Source organism: Spea bombifrons, chromosome 6, assembly GCF_027358695.1.
Source record: "Spea bombifrons isolate aSpeBom1 chromosome 6, aSpeBom1.2.pri, whole genome shotgun sequence".
Taxonomy (NCBI): domain Eukaryota; kingdom Metazoa; phylum Chordata; class Amphibia; order Anura; family Pelobatidae; genus Spea; species Spea bombifrons.
The window spans coordinates 13,776,905-13,793,271 of record NC_071092.1 but is presented as its reverse complement, the minus strand read 5'-3'; the positions used below and the strand labels follow the sequence as shown (position 1 = coordinate 13,793,271).

Sequence of the window (16,367 nt, the reverse complement as noted above, 5' to 3'; positions counted from 1 at the left end):
GAACCAAATTATATACACAAAAAGTATTAACAGCTATGCCTGGAAATTAAATGTTACATTTTTAAAATATGAGAAAATAAAAGAATGTTTCCAAGAACAGTATAAAGGGTGGCAAAAAAGAGTTTGCACACGTCTATAGTAAAAATCGTGGGAAAATGTTAAAAGGATGTTTGTATTACTCAGGAAAGTTACAGAAAAAAGGATTTTAATGTCTTAAACATAAGGCTGTGTAATCTTATAAGACTGAATTTGTGTGATGCAGGACATTGTTGACAAAATGAAAACATTTTAAAAATTTTATCCTAAAGGTATACTATATATTATTATTTCCATCTGTCTCCTTTAAAACAATGAGCAGCACCACAACCCACATAGCTAATTAAATTCTTTAATTTGAAACTTCCTCTTCTATGACCTCCAGGTTCAATCAGGTCCAACAACATACGGTTATAATTATGGGAAGGAATATAATTAGCAAACCTAAAGCAGGAACCTCCACCAGCTTGGTGTCCTAGGGAGCAACCTATGTGGCCTTTATAGAGGGTCTATTACCACCATTACATGGATTTATTTTACTAAATTTATTTTGTTTTGTTTTTATTATTGGAGGCCGCAAAACAGATTCAGTTTATGCATGGAAGACGTAATTAATATGACTTATCCAGGGTTGTTACCATAGTGGTTCTTGTTTGAACCTTAAAGAACAAAAGTTGCATTCTTCAATGTCTACTATTGATAAATGACTTTGCCTCAGTAAGTTGATAGAGAGTATTCAAAAAATGATTTGTCTTTTAAAGATTCTATGAAGCTAGCATTACATGTCATTGGCCCTTACATCTAATAAGCCGAGTAAAGCGAATCATTATAAAACACTATACCAATTTTATTAAGAAAATGTGCAAAATAAAAATTGACATTTTATTTTATGAGTACTCAAATGTTTATAAAATATCAGATTTCATTTTGGAAATTTTTACATTTGAACTTTTGTGGCTGTGTATAATATTTTCATACGTAGTAAAAAAAATCTACAACAGAATCTTTCAAAAGCATTAAATTAGTCGGAGCATAGCATTAAAAATACTGGATGGTGTACACAATTTAGTAAGGGTATGGAGATACAGAGATATAAACAATAAAAGCAGTCTGATATTCAATGGTCCTATCAATACTGTATGATGAAGCCTTCACTTTCATTCTATAGGTTTCATGCTTTGTAAGAGGCCTGATAGTAAAGACGACTCCTTTCATATTTTCCTCGCGGATAGAAAATGGCAGTAAAGGATCTTCATCGATTATTAGAAATGTTGTCCTAGGGTGTAAGATGCCATCTTGGGTGTATGCAACCAATCGGATTAAGTCTTGATTTGCAGGAATCCCAAATGGGAGAGAGACAAGCTTATACTGTAAAGCATAGGGACTCAGAGCACACTCCAAATCATTAGCTGCGCAATTCTTCAAACAGTACCTGGATGTGAACAAAGACACATAAATACACATAGATCAGTATGCAGATCACTTGATCATATAATGGCTCTGAGATGTTAGACTTGCACATGTGACCCAAAAACAATTCAAGCAAATTTAGCTTTTGTTCCATTTGTTTTTGGACAAAGAACTTAATTTAGTGCTCTCAGAATTAACCAGATTGGCAGCTGAATAGTAGATGTTGTTAGTTACCCAATCAATTTTACTAATTCATGGACTTGGGAGGATGAAGGGCAGAGCTGACCCAGCTGGGATTTGAATCTTTGACCCCAGAGTTTAAACAGGCATTGCAGTCAAGGCAATTACCAACTGAGCTATCTCACAGAGAAAGGAGGAGTAGGTAGGAAGAGGGTAAGAGAGAGTGAAAGTGTGTTCCCTTTATGTGTTCTCTTTCTGTTAACCTGTTTTGGACTAAAGTGAATAGAACACATTGGGCATATGTACTTTGGGTTGCTTTATTACTTGGCAATGTGCCCCCAGACTATATGTTGTCAGCCTTCTCATGAATTCCACCCACCACAGAAGATAAATATATCAGAAATTGCAGGAATATGCTTAGAGGGAACAGCTTTTATCATAAATTAAGTACATTTTGGTTTTTAAACCATCTATTAAATACATTGTTTTGGAAATATTTAGTTTAAAAGTTCGCCTTATAAAAAGATCGATATTGGCAGCGGCCTGTGGTAGAGACAGCAATATCTAATCAGTGTCCTTCACCACAATTGCATGGTCTGCCTGAACCAATCAACAGCAATCAGCAACTTAACAGAGCAGAGATCAATGAATGGTCTTCTGTGAATTTTAATAGGTATATGTTTATTTGAGTATGAATACATCATTACATGGGCTTATTTAGTGTATACTGTAGGATTTGGGAGTAAGAAGTCAGTTATATAAAATGTTTACTGGCTCTTTGGCAATAACAAGAAAATGTATATTATTGTTTATCCATCAATTACCAGTATTGACCACTGCCATTGCTAATAACCATTCTTACAAAATGTTATAGAATATGTCAGGTTTTATCTTCTTAGATAGCATAAAGATATATTTTTATTATTAAAAAAAACTTCTGTTCCACAACTCATTGTAATCAATACTATACGTTACCCAGAAACAGCGTCTCTCAGATAGTTTGGTGGGCATGGAGTGTCAATGCATTGGTAACTTCCTCTCATGTTGAAGCACATTCGATTCACACCGCACTGAATGTTTTGCTCAAGGCATTCATCGATATCTATTTGCAGAAAAGGAAGGTAACTCGCATATTTTGTTATTTTTATACAGTTGTACAGACCAAGCAGCGTTCTAAAACTCAACACTGAAATACATGACTTTACGACATAAGACTCATGAATTTCAAACTCGTTAAACTTTTTTTTTGTTTACCATCCAAGAGAAAAAAAAAATGGAAAAAAGTGATCAAAATGATCCCAGAATCATATTTTTATGGCCATGGTATAAAAGTAATACCATCTGGCTTTAATATGTTCATTATCAAAGTAATAGATATAACAGACGTTGACCCACCCATTATTATGCGTCACAATGTAATGTGTCACTGTCTTACAAACCTAAGAGACAAGGAAAATCTACACGGCATCAGGGAGAGGTTCTAGCGTCTGGGCGGACGGGAATTGTATTGTAACTGTCTTTAGACATAATAAACTAATAATATCAGTTTTTATTTCCTGTATGAAGCCTTTTAATAACAAATAATGCTCTTGGTCATCAACCACAAACTGAACTAAAGAATATAAAACCATGATGGATTACTTGCTTCGTGGTCTTTAGAATTGTGGTAGGGTTATAATATATTTAATATATATATAATATATACATTCTCAATACTATACTGAATTCCCACTTTGAATCCCCCCCCCAAAAAAATGAAGCTCACTTCTATGAGTTAGTTCTGTTTATTTTGTTTGTCAAAACCATTCACAGCTAATAAACTAAAATCCCTAGGCGCTTCGAACCTACGGTATTTATGGAAGTTTGGTTATATTACACAACTCTGTTCCTACAATAGAAATAGCGCAAACAACCATTATAAAACACTTGGAGTTTTTTTGTTAACGTATTCTTGGCATATGAATATTTTCCATACAAATGTTGGTCTGCAATTATTTAACCATATTTCTATGCATACACTGCCATAGGCAAATTCAATTGGTTTTGCATACCTTGACATGTTTTTCCATTGGCCATGAGCTGATAACCCGGTGGACACGCACACTGATAAGTGCCCAGAATATTTTTACATTCATGCTGACATACATCTTGCTTTTCACACTCGTTGATATCTACGTAAGAAATAATTTAAACACGCTTCATAGTTAACCATGTGTTAACTTGCTAAAATCTCCGCACCTGAGGCTTTACGGGTTTACAGGTGAATTAGCTTTAGTGAGTTTTTTTCCGCAAAAAGAAATAAATACAGATTCTTGCGTTAGCGAATCAGCCTGTGTGTCTTTACACGTCAAATTTGTAGATTTAGAAAAACATGAATATTTTGCCAAAATGAGGTTTATAGAGCTTGTGAGGTAAAGGTGCATAAACTTGCTAGTTTTCACAATATTTGATATAGTGGTTGATATTCCTGGAGGGATAAATCCAATGGCAAATTATTTATGTAAACTGGAAAAATGGTCAGAGTTGTGGCAACTGGCGTTTAATGTGGATAACTGCAAGATAATGCACCTAGGGTATTTAGGGGTAATTACTTCAGAGGAGTTAAAGGTAGGTAGACAATAGAGTAGAGCAGCAGGTAATGCTAGCAGAATGCTTGGTTGTATAGCGAGAGGTATTAGCAGTAGATAGAGGGAAGAGCTCATGCCGTTGTACAGATCACTGGTGAGACCTCACTTGGAGTATTGTGTACAGTACTGGATATACAGAAGGATATAGATATGTTGTTGAAAGCTCAGAGAAGGGCTACTAAAATGATTAATGGATTACAGGATAAAACTTACCATGAAAGCTAAATATACAAAAAGGTTAGGAACTAAGGAAAGTATTCAGAGGTTGGGCAGAGTAGATTGGGTCAAATGGTTCTTATCTGCCATGACTTTCTATGTTTCTATAGATACAAGACTGGGTGATAGACTACCTACTTATGATGTTCTCCAGAATATAGATATTGTCTTTTAATGTATGAAACATTTTACATACCTATACAAGGTTTTCCACCACCTTCTGACTTGAATCCCCTGGGACAGACACAATGATAAGCTCCAAGCGTATTCTCACAGATCTGGTTACTTATACACTGATGTGCATGCTCTCTGCATTCATTGATATCTAAAAATAAATGTTCATTCATGTTCCAAGGAAATCTTGAAAATAGTATGTGTCTGTGTGTATGTGTACTGTACTGTTGTGTTAGAGTCAGTGTGTGTATTTTGTATATAATACACACACTGACTCTAACACTATACATACTGAATATACACACATATATATATATATATAGATATAATTGTCATCATCATTCCAAGAAAACTCACCAACACATGATCCATTTTCTGCTTTTGTGAATCCACTAGGGCAAAGATCAATGCACTTATAGCTACCACGTGTGTTTTTGCATAATTGATCTCGTCGACACACATTCTGACGACATTCATTCAGATCTGTAAATAAATACCAAATATTTCCATGAAATCCATCATATAACATACTTGCTCTGCTCCTCAGTACAATAAATCAAACATACCAAAGCATCGTTTGCCTTTCAATTGATAACCTGGGTCACAACCACAGTGATAACTTCCAATATTGTTAAAGCAGCGCTGATGGCAAGGGTTGGATTCCTGGCACTCATTGATATCTGTGGAAAGCCAAATAGAGCTTGTCAAAGAATATTGTTTTATTACCACAGTAATGAAGTCAAGGCAACCAATGCAAAGTTAATAACTTAAAAAAAAAAGTCTGATGTCCATATTTTGCAAACTTTAAAGCCTTTTAGTGCAGGGGTTGGGACACATTTTTCCTTGCGGGACAATTTTCATAGTCTTGCTATAGTAATATTTTACTGACAACCATGTAAACACTTTACCAAGGGGAAATTAATAGATGTATACATACAGGGGCGTAACAATCATGACTGGGCCCGACACTTTAGGGGGCCCAGGTGACCCCTGAGACCACTTTAAAGAGTATAGATATCCGAGTTATCCATGGAAGAACAGCCCCACAGAAGATCTGAGGCTTTGTCTCTACTGTGGCAAGAAGGGTCATATATCAAGACTATACCCCAATTAGTGAAAAACTCCTCCATCTAGGTCTAGAGAGAGAGAGAGCTTCTTCTAGGTGATCTCTGTTTGTCTCCTCAAAAAAAGAAAGATTAATGCTTCCCGTTACCCTTTGAATGGTACGAGAACTCCATATCCGCATCTGCCATGGGCTGCATTGTTCGTCATTAACATAAAGTTTGCTAACAAGTATAATGCTCCTCTCCTATTTTTCCTCCTATTGCTGTTAAAGTCATTGATAGGTATCCATTACATCCTGCCTCTATCACCCAGAAAACCAATTCTCTCCTCCTCAGTGTGGGCCACTGATCATCCTACTCCTCAACATACTCTGGACATTGTGTTGCAAGAGTTTTGGTGGCCTGAAGTCAAGTCTAATTGTGTTTAATTTGTAGCTGCTTGTGTCTACTGTGTTAACAGTAAATCTTTCCGCTCCCGGCTAGTGGGTCTCCTTCAATCCCTTCCCATTCCAACTCGCCAGTGGCCTACCTGGAAATGGATTACATTGCAGACCTTCTGTGATCCAAAAGCAATACTGTTGTTCTGGTGGTGGTGGAATGTTTCTCTAAGATGTCTAACGTCCCCTTACCTAAATTACCCTCTGCTCCTGAATTGGTACCTATTTTTGTTAGAGAAATTGTTTGTTCTTATGGTCTTCCTGTTCAGTTTGTATCAGATCAAGGTGTCCAGTTCACAGCCCATTTTTGGAAGTTGTTCTGTTCACTTCTTGGTTATTTCTCATCTCCATACCACCTTCAGACCAATGGTATCACAGAAAGAACTAATAAATTGTTGGAACAATTCCTCTGGCTTTTTGTGGATAATCCCCAGTCTATTTGTCCCTAATTCCTTCCTTGGGCCAAATTTGCCAGAAATAATGTTTCTCATGAAGCCTCTAAAGTCTCCCTGTTATTTTGTAATTTCGTATTTCATCCTGTATCTCTACCTTCTTTTCTTATCGAAACCCAAGTTTCTGCGTATTTGCTTGATTAAAAGACGATCCCCCCAAATTTGAATCTTAATTTAGAAAAAAAAGGGAGCCTGCCCCATAGGAAAAAAGTTTTACTAGTAAATATTACAGCATTTGCTCGATTAAAAGACGACCCCCCCAAATGTGAATATTAATTTAGAAAAAAAAGAAAAAGCCTGAATAAAAGACTATCCTATAAGAAAAAAGTTTTATTAGTAAATATTAATTCACATGTAAACTATTTTTTCATATTTAATAAAAACTATGATTGAGAAAAATTCATTTTTTTATTTGCCAACCTGCCCCCCAGTTATGCACATCTGCCCCACGGCTTGCTACTCTGCCCCCCTGATATGCCTTGTAACCCCCTATATGCCACTCTGCCCCCAGATATACCTTATACAATGCCTGCTTGCCACTCTGCCTCCCTGATATGCCTTATACCCACCTATTTACCACTCTGCCCCCCCAGATATGCCTTATTCCCCCCTATTTGCCAATCTGCCCCCCTGATATGCCTTATACCCCCCCTATATGCCCCCTCGACTTACCGATGCATCCTTAGACTTGTCCCCTTGTTCTCCAGACTCCCTGGTGTCAAGTGGGGGCAGCCGGTGGACATCTGCACCATGTACGTGGACAACCTCCGCAGCTACTTGGGACTTCCACCGGAGCTTCTATGACTAAGCACCAAAAGGTCACGTCACAACTGTGCTCATAGAAACCCGGGGGAAGTGCCGGCAGCAGCGGAGGTTGTCTGCACGCGTTATGCAGACGTTCACCGGCTGCGAGAGAGGAGGATCCAGGCCCCCTGCAGCGCTGCGGGGGATCCTTGCTCTGAAAAAACCTTGTCTTATAATCAAGCAAATGCGGTAATTCACATGTCAACTATTTTTTCATATTTAATAAAAACTATGATCGAGGAGAAAAAATTCTTGTTTTTATTTCCTTTTATCTGCCGACCCTCCCCCCCAGTTATGCAAATCTGCCCCCTGGCTTGCCACTCTGCCCCCAGATATGCCTTACACCCCCTATTTGCCACTCTGCCTCCCTGATATGCCTTATACCCCCCTATATGCCACACTGCCCCCCTGATATGCCCGGTGGACATCTGCGTGTGCTCAGCAGCAAAGGAGGTTGTCTCCACGCTTTATGCAGATGTTCACTGGCTGTCAGAGAGGAGGATCCAGGTCCCCTGGGGGGATCTGAATCTTAGTCTTGTAGTCAGATCTCTATTTGAGGTCAGATTATAAAATGACCTTCAATATAAAATGAGGAGTATTTTTCAGAGCATTTGCTCTGAAAAAACCTTGTCTTATATTCAAGCAAATATGGTATAATGTTTCTCAATTGCCTAGGAATTGATCCTTCCTACCCTAAAGGCATCAGGTTGAGTCTGTCTTCTAACAATAGCTCGGTTTTCTATCTATGAGGCTTGCCCCTCGATTTATAGGTCCTTCTCAGATCCATTGTGGCCAATGAACATTTTTTCATGATGTTTTCTTTTCATTTCATTGATTGCGAATAGGTTAAAAGACCTCTTTAACAAATGTTTTATAAATACGTAGTGCTACATACATTTATATTGCTCACAGTGCCCATATAGGTATAGAAATATAGTCCACAGTATATCTTGCATAAAATGGGGCTATATTACATAATTATGCAAAAAATATAAGTAGTCAATACGCATGTCCACAAGTATGTTAACCTTTTGCATGTTGACTAGTGTTTTGAGGGCTACAACTCTTGATTCAAGGTGGGATGATGGAAGTTGTCAGTAGAGGTTGGCAGGAGCTGGCAAAAAGAACCCTCATGTGGTGAAGTATGAGGTTGCCATCCTGGGTTCACTTTGGCAACCATGCATCACATACATACTTGGCACTCAAATGGTTTGTTTTGTCTTTTTAATAACACAATATCGTATTCTACTAGATTATTATTTTCTTGTCAACAAATATTCATAAATGGATCGATAATTGAGAGAACCTGTATTTTGATAAGTTTCGGTAATATGATTAAAGAAGATTTCTGGAACTCCTCTAATTACAGTGAAAAAATCAGTTACTGTAAACTTTGGTATAATATATACTCAATAATAAGCATGTTTGATTTAAAACTAAACCATAATGACACTTTTAAATAAAGGTTGTACTATTTTGTACTTGAGTACCTTATGTGAATCTAAGACAAGAAAAAGTACTGATTAAGGTCTCGACATCAGGAAAAAAGTGCAGACTGAATACAATTCTAATTTTCAGTACATAATAGAATACAATTAAACATATTATATGTGAGTAAATAAAAGGTGACAAAGCCTTATCTCACTGGTAAGACAAGGTGATATAGGTCATTTCAGTACATACCTTGACAACTCAAGCCATTATAGGAAGGTCTGAATCCTACTCCGCATTTCACTGTGCAAATGTAAGAACCAATGGTATTTGTACACTCCTGATTTTTACGGCATGGAAAATCCTCTGATGCGCATTCGTCTACATCTAAAATATAAATGTAAATCATTCTGAAATATATATTCACAGTTTAAAAAAGCTTTTGTTTTGGCATGATTTGACAGCCAAACAAACAAATCTATCTGTATGTCCTTATTATTTGGCTTATTATATATGCATTATTATGCATGGCAGCACTGTGTGAAGTATGTGTCACATTAAAGTGGTAATAAACCTTTATTTGCCCTTTAGACCCCCCCCCCATAACTGTCGAGAGAATGCTTTATGGACACAGTCCGCTCCTATAAGAATGTTGACTTTTGTGGAAGGATATAACCCAGTTGTAACATTCAGTTCAAAGCTAAAAATCTAATTTTACTTGAACAATGAATGCATGTAAAAGTACTTTAAGTGATTTTATATGCATTTTCTAACATCCCCCCAATGCATTTGCAAGGAATATATTTTAAGGGGACCTCTCACAAGTATCATATGCATTAAAGTGCATATGATGGCTGGAGTTTTAATAAACTGTGAATGTGAAGAAGATCCCGTATTTTGTCTGGAATAAAAATGCCTGGCTCTGTACAAATGGCTACAAATTGTTAAAGTTTATCTTACCATCACATGTTCTTCCATCCACTGATATGATAAGACCTTTTGGACACGAGCAGTAGTAACTCCCCATAATATTATGGCATGAATGAGAGCACAGGTTGTGAATGGCGCATTCATTGTCATCTGCAGGTATTCAAAACACGTTATTAAACTTTTCTAGGCTGAACCACGTTGGCAGAAAATGTAGTAGTTTAATAATTCTAAAAGTAAATTGAGTATTAAAGTATTATAATTGTATGATATATTTGACTTCCATGTGATTCTAGGCTAATAGGGTGTTACAAAACAACAGACCAAATTATATTTCTGCACCTGAACCTTCTACTCTTTATTTCCATAAATGTTTTAATTGTATAAGGAAATACATTACACAAGCCCAAGAATGTTCCTGCATCTGCTCATCTTCTCATTATTAAATCTGGCTAACAGCTCGGCTGATGATGGATTTAGTCATCATAATATTCTGCTACCATAGCCAAACACATTTTTCTTTTATATATAATGTAAAATCTGCTATTAATTTGTAACAGATAACAAGCACCAACCATGATTAGTTGCCAGTTTAATTTACATAAAATCCTGTCCTGGTTTGTTCTCTAGATTTCTAAAAATGACACTGTTGAGTTGAGTAATAGTTCAGTACATTTTCTGCATCGCGTGCCAGTTCCTGCTCACTAACTTCAGAATAAGGTCATTTTCATCGCTCAACTAATTATCCCAAGACCTAATTACAAAAAGACCCACATGGTCTACATGTTGTATCATAGTGATATACATTTCTAACACTATAACACTAAAAAATAAATATATCTGCCATCCCTGGACTTTCTAAGCATCATGAAATTTGTAGCAAGTGTTAAATGGTGCATGACGTCTGGCCCTGAGACAGGTCCACCGGCTATATTCAGGAAGTATGAAGCCAACTCTTTTTGTGGTGGTAAACTAAAAGTTTTTTTTTATGAAAACAGTATGATCAGAACACAAAAGGAACAGTTAGGGCCTGCAACTTCATTTATAAAGATTACTCAAGAAGAAAGGCAGGTACATCAGAATAAAATGAATTATAATAGTTAAATATCTTTTGGCTGTATAAAATATGTGCAATAATCCAGAATATTTGAAATCTGTAGCCAGATAATAATTTCACACTGTTCTATCTACACATAGAGAAAATATGGTGTTTGTTTGTGCTATGGACAACCTCCAATTTAAAAACTCCATATTTAAAATCACATAGCCAAAAGTAAGTCATATGGGCTGATCATTGCTAGAAATAGTCTTTTCATTCACACATATTTTCCCTTCAGTTGTCTAAAATGCGTGCCAGATTTTTTAAAATTCATTTTGCAATGCCAAAAAATGGTTTACAATACTATAAGCTATTCATAAACTAAAAGAATATTTTCTCAAATTGATGGATAAATATTAGGCTTTAAAAATACAATACTATTCAGTTTCTAGGTGTAATTCTGTTCATATAGTCTTTGTATGACGGGCATCTAGAATGTTCAAATAAATAAAATAATGTATTTTTCAAACTACAATATTATAACCTTAAAGTATGCAATATTATTACAGTATATGATTTTTTTTATTACCAGCACAGAATAATCCAGAGGCATCGAGACTAAATCCTGAAGGACATCGGTTACTCAGGTCACCTTTAAAATAAATAAACCAAATTAATCCTAATTAATGAATTTTGGTTTAGTGTGGCTGATTATATAAAATGTAAACACCCCAGAAAGACACATTGTACAGCTCTATGTAATATGATGTGCTGTATAAAACAATAAATAATAATGATGATAATAAATAAAAATACATTTTGCTTCAAATTGGTAAAATGTGTGCTACTGCTGTATATACCAATGGATTGCTACTGCAGACTGGGCCAGATGCCACTTTATACATACTGTAACCCTCAATGTGTGCTTTATATATACAATATATTTATATATTACATATATTTCAATTTATGTTCCTTTGATGACTGTTATAGTCAACAATCACTAGGGTCAAAAATCTATGAAGGGCCTTTTGTGTTTCCAGTGCATTCTCCCATAGAATCAGGGTTCTGGATTGAAGGACCCATTCTAATTGCTAGGGCCCACTCTAATGTTATGCTAGCTGCCAAGTTCCGGATCTGCCTAGCTCCCAATTGATACATGTTGACACTGCTTTTGCATTTACTTTATGTTGACAGTACCTGACTTATGACTTAAAAAGACATGTTTCTTTAAACTTCTGTTTTTATGCATTAGGCCACACAAAAGTGTTTTCTCTAGGAAACAAACCTTTAGAGATAGAAGCGTGAATCTGGAAACTAAGAGATTCCTCGACTTGATCATAATCTGCTTCAATAGATGATAGATGCAATGTCTCTACCATAAAAGGCATTTTCCCTTGGTTTTCATTATAATTGATTGTGTGGTTCCAGGTATATGGGACAGTGAGTCCGTCCAAGGAAAACATCCTTGTTGAGTAGGCATAGAGTTGCCCAAAGCCCGTCTGAACATACTCTTCTGTGTAATCCTGAAATAGGAAACAATATGTTAAATGACAATTTTGTATTTTATTTTTAAAGGGGAAATGTTGGCATCACAATGTTTATCATCACTAAGTACATTTAGTGGTTGTGGTAGAACCAGCATTATCTGATCAACAAATGCATCTGTAACTATCAACTATCAGCAACTTGACAATTGGTGCGAGATAACACAATGAGGAGGAAAAATAATGCAGATCCTGAGAAACCATGATACCCTTCCCCAAGATATACATAATTGTTTGATTTTTAACCCACATATTGCTTATTTGAATGTGTATGGTCATTGTTGTACGTACATATCGGTCATTTAAGTAGCACCCACAAATTTGACCTGATATGCTTTTTAGGATGTGCTTCCCTTTTTAGTATATTTTATTTAAATTGGTAACCCAGTTACATACTTTCTTTATTGTAATAGAAATGGAAAACATTGAATTTGGTGGTAAGTAGATGAGATCTCCCATTCATAGAATTGTAAGTTACAACTTTTGTCCTTTTTTTTACCTTTAAACTGACATCAACAGAAGACTGCAGCTGCAGAACATAGCCTTTCACTACAGTATCCAGGATGAGGGATCCATCTGAGTCAACCCCATGAGCAGTGTGAGAGATCCTCAAGATTTCTCCTAAAAGTTGAATTATATTAGTAATGGTCTTTGCATTAAATTTATCATACACCAAATATTTTTTTTATTTTTTGAATATTTCCATGTACCGTATTTGCTCGATTATAAGACGACCCTGATTATAAGACGACCCCCCAAAATCTGAATATTAACTTAGGAAAAAAAGAAAAAGCCTGAATATAAGACGACCCTAAAGGAAAAAAGTTTTACCAGTAAATGTTAATTCATGTAAACTATTTTTTTTAATAAAAGCTGTGATTGAGAAAAATATTTTTTTTTTGTTTTTATTTCTTGTATTTTCCAACCTGTCCCCCAGTTACGCAAATCTGCCCCCAGGCTTGCCACACCAATATGGCACTGTGGCCCATGATATGCCTTTTAACCCTCTATATGCCACTGTGCCCCATGGTATGCCTTTTGACCCCCTATGTGCCACTCTGCCTCCAGAAATGCCTTATACCCCTATATCCCATTCTGGCATTTAGGGGGTTAAAATGCATATTATGGGGCAGAGTGGCATATAGGGAGGTATAAGGCATTCCAGGAGGCAGAGTGGCATTAAGGGAGTTAAAAGGCATTATATAGAGCACTCTGCCTCCAGAAATGCCTTATACCCCTATATGCCACTCTGGCATTTAGGGGGTTAAAAGGCATATTATGGGGCAGAGTGGCATATAGGGAGGTATAAGGCATTTCAGGAGGCAGAGTGCACTATTAAATGCCCCCTTAACGCCACTCTGCCTCCTGAAATGCCTTATACCTCCCTATATGCCACTCTGCCCCATAATATGCCTTTTAACCCCCTAAGTGCCAGAGTGGCATATAGGGGTGTAAGGCATTCCAGAAATGCCACACACACACACACACACACACACACACACACTTACTTACCGGTGCTTCCAATTTCCTGCTGTATTGCCGGGGCAGCGGGTTGACGTCTCATTCCGCGGCAGCCGGAAGGAGGTGGAGTTGGCAGCGGGGGTTTGTATGCGTCCGTCGCAAATACCTTCCCCGGCTGTCAGAGATCAGGAACTCTGGAACTCTGATCTCTGACAGTCGGGGAAGGTATTTGCGACGGACGCATACAAACCCCCGCTGCCAACTTCACCTCCGGAAGCACTGGTAAGTGTGTGTGTGTGTGTGTGGGGGGGGCGACGACAGGAGGATCCAGGTCCCCTGCAGCGGTGCGGGGGATCTGGATCTTAGTCTCCTAATCAGACCTCTATTTGAGGTCTGATTAGAAGACGACCCCGATTATAAGACGAGGGGTATTTTTCAGAGCATTTGCTCTGAAAAAAACCTCGTCTTATAATCGAGCAAATACGGTATTTCAGAATTATGTATTTGGCCTCATTAAAGCACGACACTAAAGTACTACTTTATAGCCACTAAGTATTTTGTGAATTTCTAGTTACCCTCATAACCGTTAGTATTGTTTACTTATTTGTTTTATATGCTATCATTTACAGTAGTAAAATTAATAAAACATTCAAGCTGGTTTCCATATTCCAATTTAGCATGACATTTTTAAGGCTGTGAAATATACGATACATTGAGGGAGATTTGTTCAACTTCAGTTTTGCATGTGAGTGTATATCAATTGAACATTTCTCTACATTTTTACCTGGAGACAATATTTTTTACTTTGCAGATGCCTGAACTAATCTCCATCCTAAAATTGGCTCACAAATCACCAACTATTTTGTATTAAGTTTCTTGCCACATTTAGATTAACCGGTTTGCTTGGTACATACAAATTTATATTATTATCCGTAAATCTGAGTTCTGGTTCACCCAATTCAACATTAGTTATACAAAGAGTATCCTACAGAAAGTGACATATGATGTCACAAAGTGAAATAGGAGGAGCAATAAGGAGAAATGGGAGAAATGAGCAAAACAAAAAGGAGAAATAATAAGAGATCAAAGAAAAGGAGAGATAAAAGAGAAACAGGAGAAATAAAGAGTGATAGAAGGGGAGATAACACGGTAGAGATAGGGAAAAAAGGGTTAGCTAATGAGAAAGGAGAGAAAGTGGAGAACAAAAAGATAAAAATGGGAGCGAGGAAGATAATCTGAAAGGGGCAAAGAGAAAGGGGAGAGATAATAAAAATTGGAGACATAGGAAGAAAGAGAGATAAAGGGCAAAGGGAGAGATAAGAAAGGGGAGGATCAAAGAGAAGGGGGCAGATAAGAAGAGATAGGAAAGATAAGGGGGCATAAAAGTAACTTACTATACAACTAACCATGAATGATGCTATAAAACCATGTAATAGTGCAATATCACTATTGATAAAATCTAAGGTTCAATGCAAACCTATGTTTTGTCTGGGGTTTTATTGTTAAAAGTTAACACACACCTGTTGCAAACTCTACTTGGGATTCTCTTTTAAATACACCATCCGTCAGAGTATATCCGTTTACCGCTTCCCCTATCTCTTTCGCTACGGTCCAATAAATAGGATTTAAAATGGATACAAGATTTCTCATCGAAGGACCTGGAAAAGACAAATGTCATTATCATGAGCTGCACAAAATGTCTTTAACGCCATGATATCAATACCGAATATTCTAAATCAGATATTTTTTTAATACATTTAGCAAATCTGAACATTGATATTACTATAGCAAGATGTCTTTCGTTTAAAACAATTCTAATGAAAACTGTTATTTAGGTTTCATATACATACCCAGACTTTTAGGGATGTTGGTAAGTTTTGCTGTAATAATTCTAGTTGCTGAATCAGCAGAATCAGTAATTGTTCCATTAAGGAATGCAATTCCAAATTCAACACCATTGATGTTTCCCAACACATTTCCTCTAACATGCTGTGGTCCTCCTAATATTTAGAAAAAAAAAAGCTTTGTAAATCTTTTCATTATCATATTTATACTGCTGGCACTGAGCATGATTTTATCATTCTCACCAATGATACTTCCAGAAAATACAAGAATACGTACAAATAAATATATATATATACCGTATATATATACCGTATTGGCTCGGATATAGGCCGCCCCCGTATATAGGCCGCACCCTAAAAGTTTGGTGCTTTTTTAAAGAAAAAGTTTTTTTTCTTTAAAAAAGCACCAAAAAAAAACATGTTGCCACTCTGTCCTCCCTCCCCGAGATACGCTGCCGCTGTCCTCCCTCCCCGCGATCCGCTGCCGCTGTCCTCCCTCCCCGCGATACGCTGCCGCTGTCCTCCCTCCCCGCGATACGCTGCCGCTGTCCTCCCTCCCCGCGATCCGCTGCCGCTGTCCTCCCTCCCCGCGATACGCTGCCGCTGTCCTCCCTCCCCGCGATACGCTGCCGCTGTCCTCCCTCCCCGCGATCCGCTGCCGCTGTCCTCCTCTGCCCCCCCCTCCTCGACTTACCGGAGCAGACTCCCGGTGTCTTGC

The 16,367-nt window shown here is 37.2% G+C and overlaps 1 protein-coding gene across 1 annotated transcript in view; it reads right to left on the bottom strand.

The window, feature by feature from the left end:
• Positions 1 to 862: 862 nt before the first annotated feature.
• HMCN1 (hemicentin 1) overlaps positions 863 to 16,367 on the bottom strand; it is a 115,257-nt gene continuing 99,752 nt past the window's right edge. Inside the window, exons 94-106 of the mRNA XM_053469687.1 lie at positions 15,656 to 15,805; positions 15,326 to 15,463; positions 12,844 to 12,965; positions 12,086 to 12,323; positions 11,387 to 11,449; positions 9,792 to 9,911; positions 9,084 to 9,218; positions 5,210 to 5,323; positions 5,001 to 5,126; positions 4,666 to 4,794; positions 3,678 to 3,797; positions 2,602 to 2,728; positions 863 to 1,468 (exon numbers count right to left, since the gene is read on the bottom strand). Of these exons, the coding sequence (XP_053325662.1) occupies positions 1,102 to 1,468; positions 2,602 to 2,728; positions 3,678 to 3,797; positions 4,666 to 4,794; positions 5,001 to 5,126; positions 5,210 to 5,323; positions 9,084 to 9,218; positions 9,792 to 9,911; positions 11,387 to 11,449; positions 12,086 to 12,323; positions 12,844 to 12,965; positions 15,326 to 15,463; positions 15,656 to 15,805 (1,949 nt within the window). The 3' untranslated portion in view covers positions 863 to 1,101. The remainder of the gene's footprint in view (positions 1,469 to 2,601; positions 2,729 to 3,677; positions 3,798 to 4,665; positions 4,795 to 5,000; positions 5,127 to 5,209; positions 5,324 to 9,083; positions 9,219 to 9,791; positions 9,912 to 11,386; positions 11,450 to 12,085; positions 12,324 to 12,843; positions 12,966 to 15,325; positions 15,464 to 15,655; positions 15,806 to 16,367) is intronic.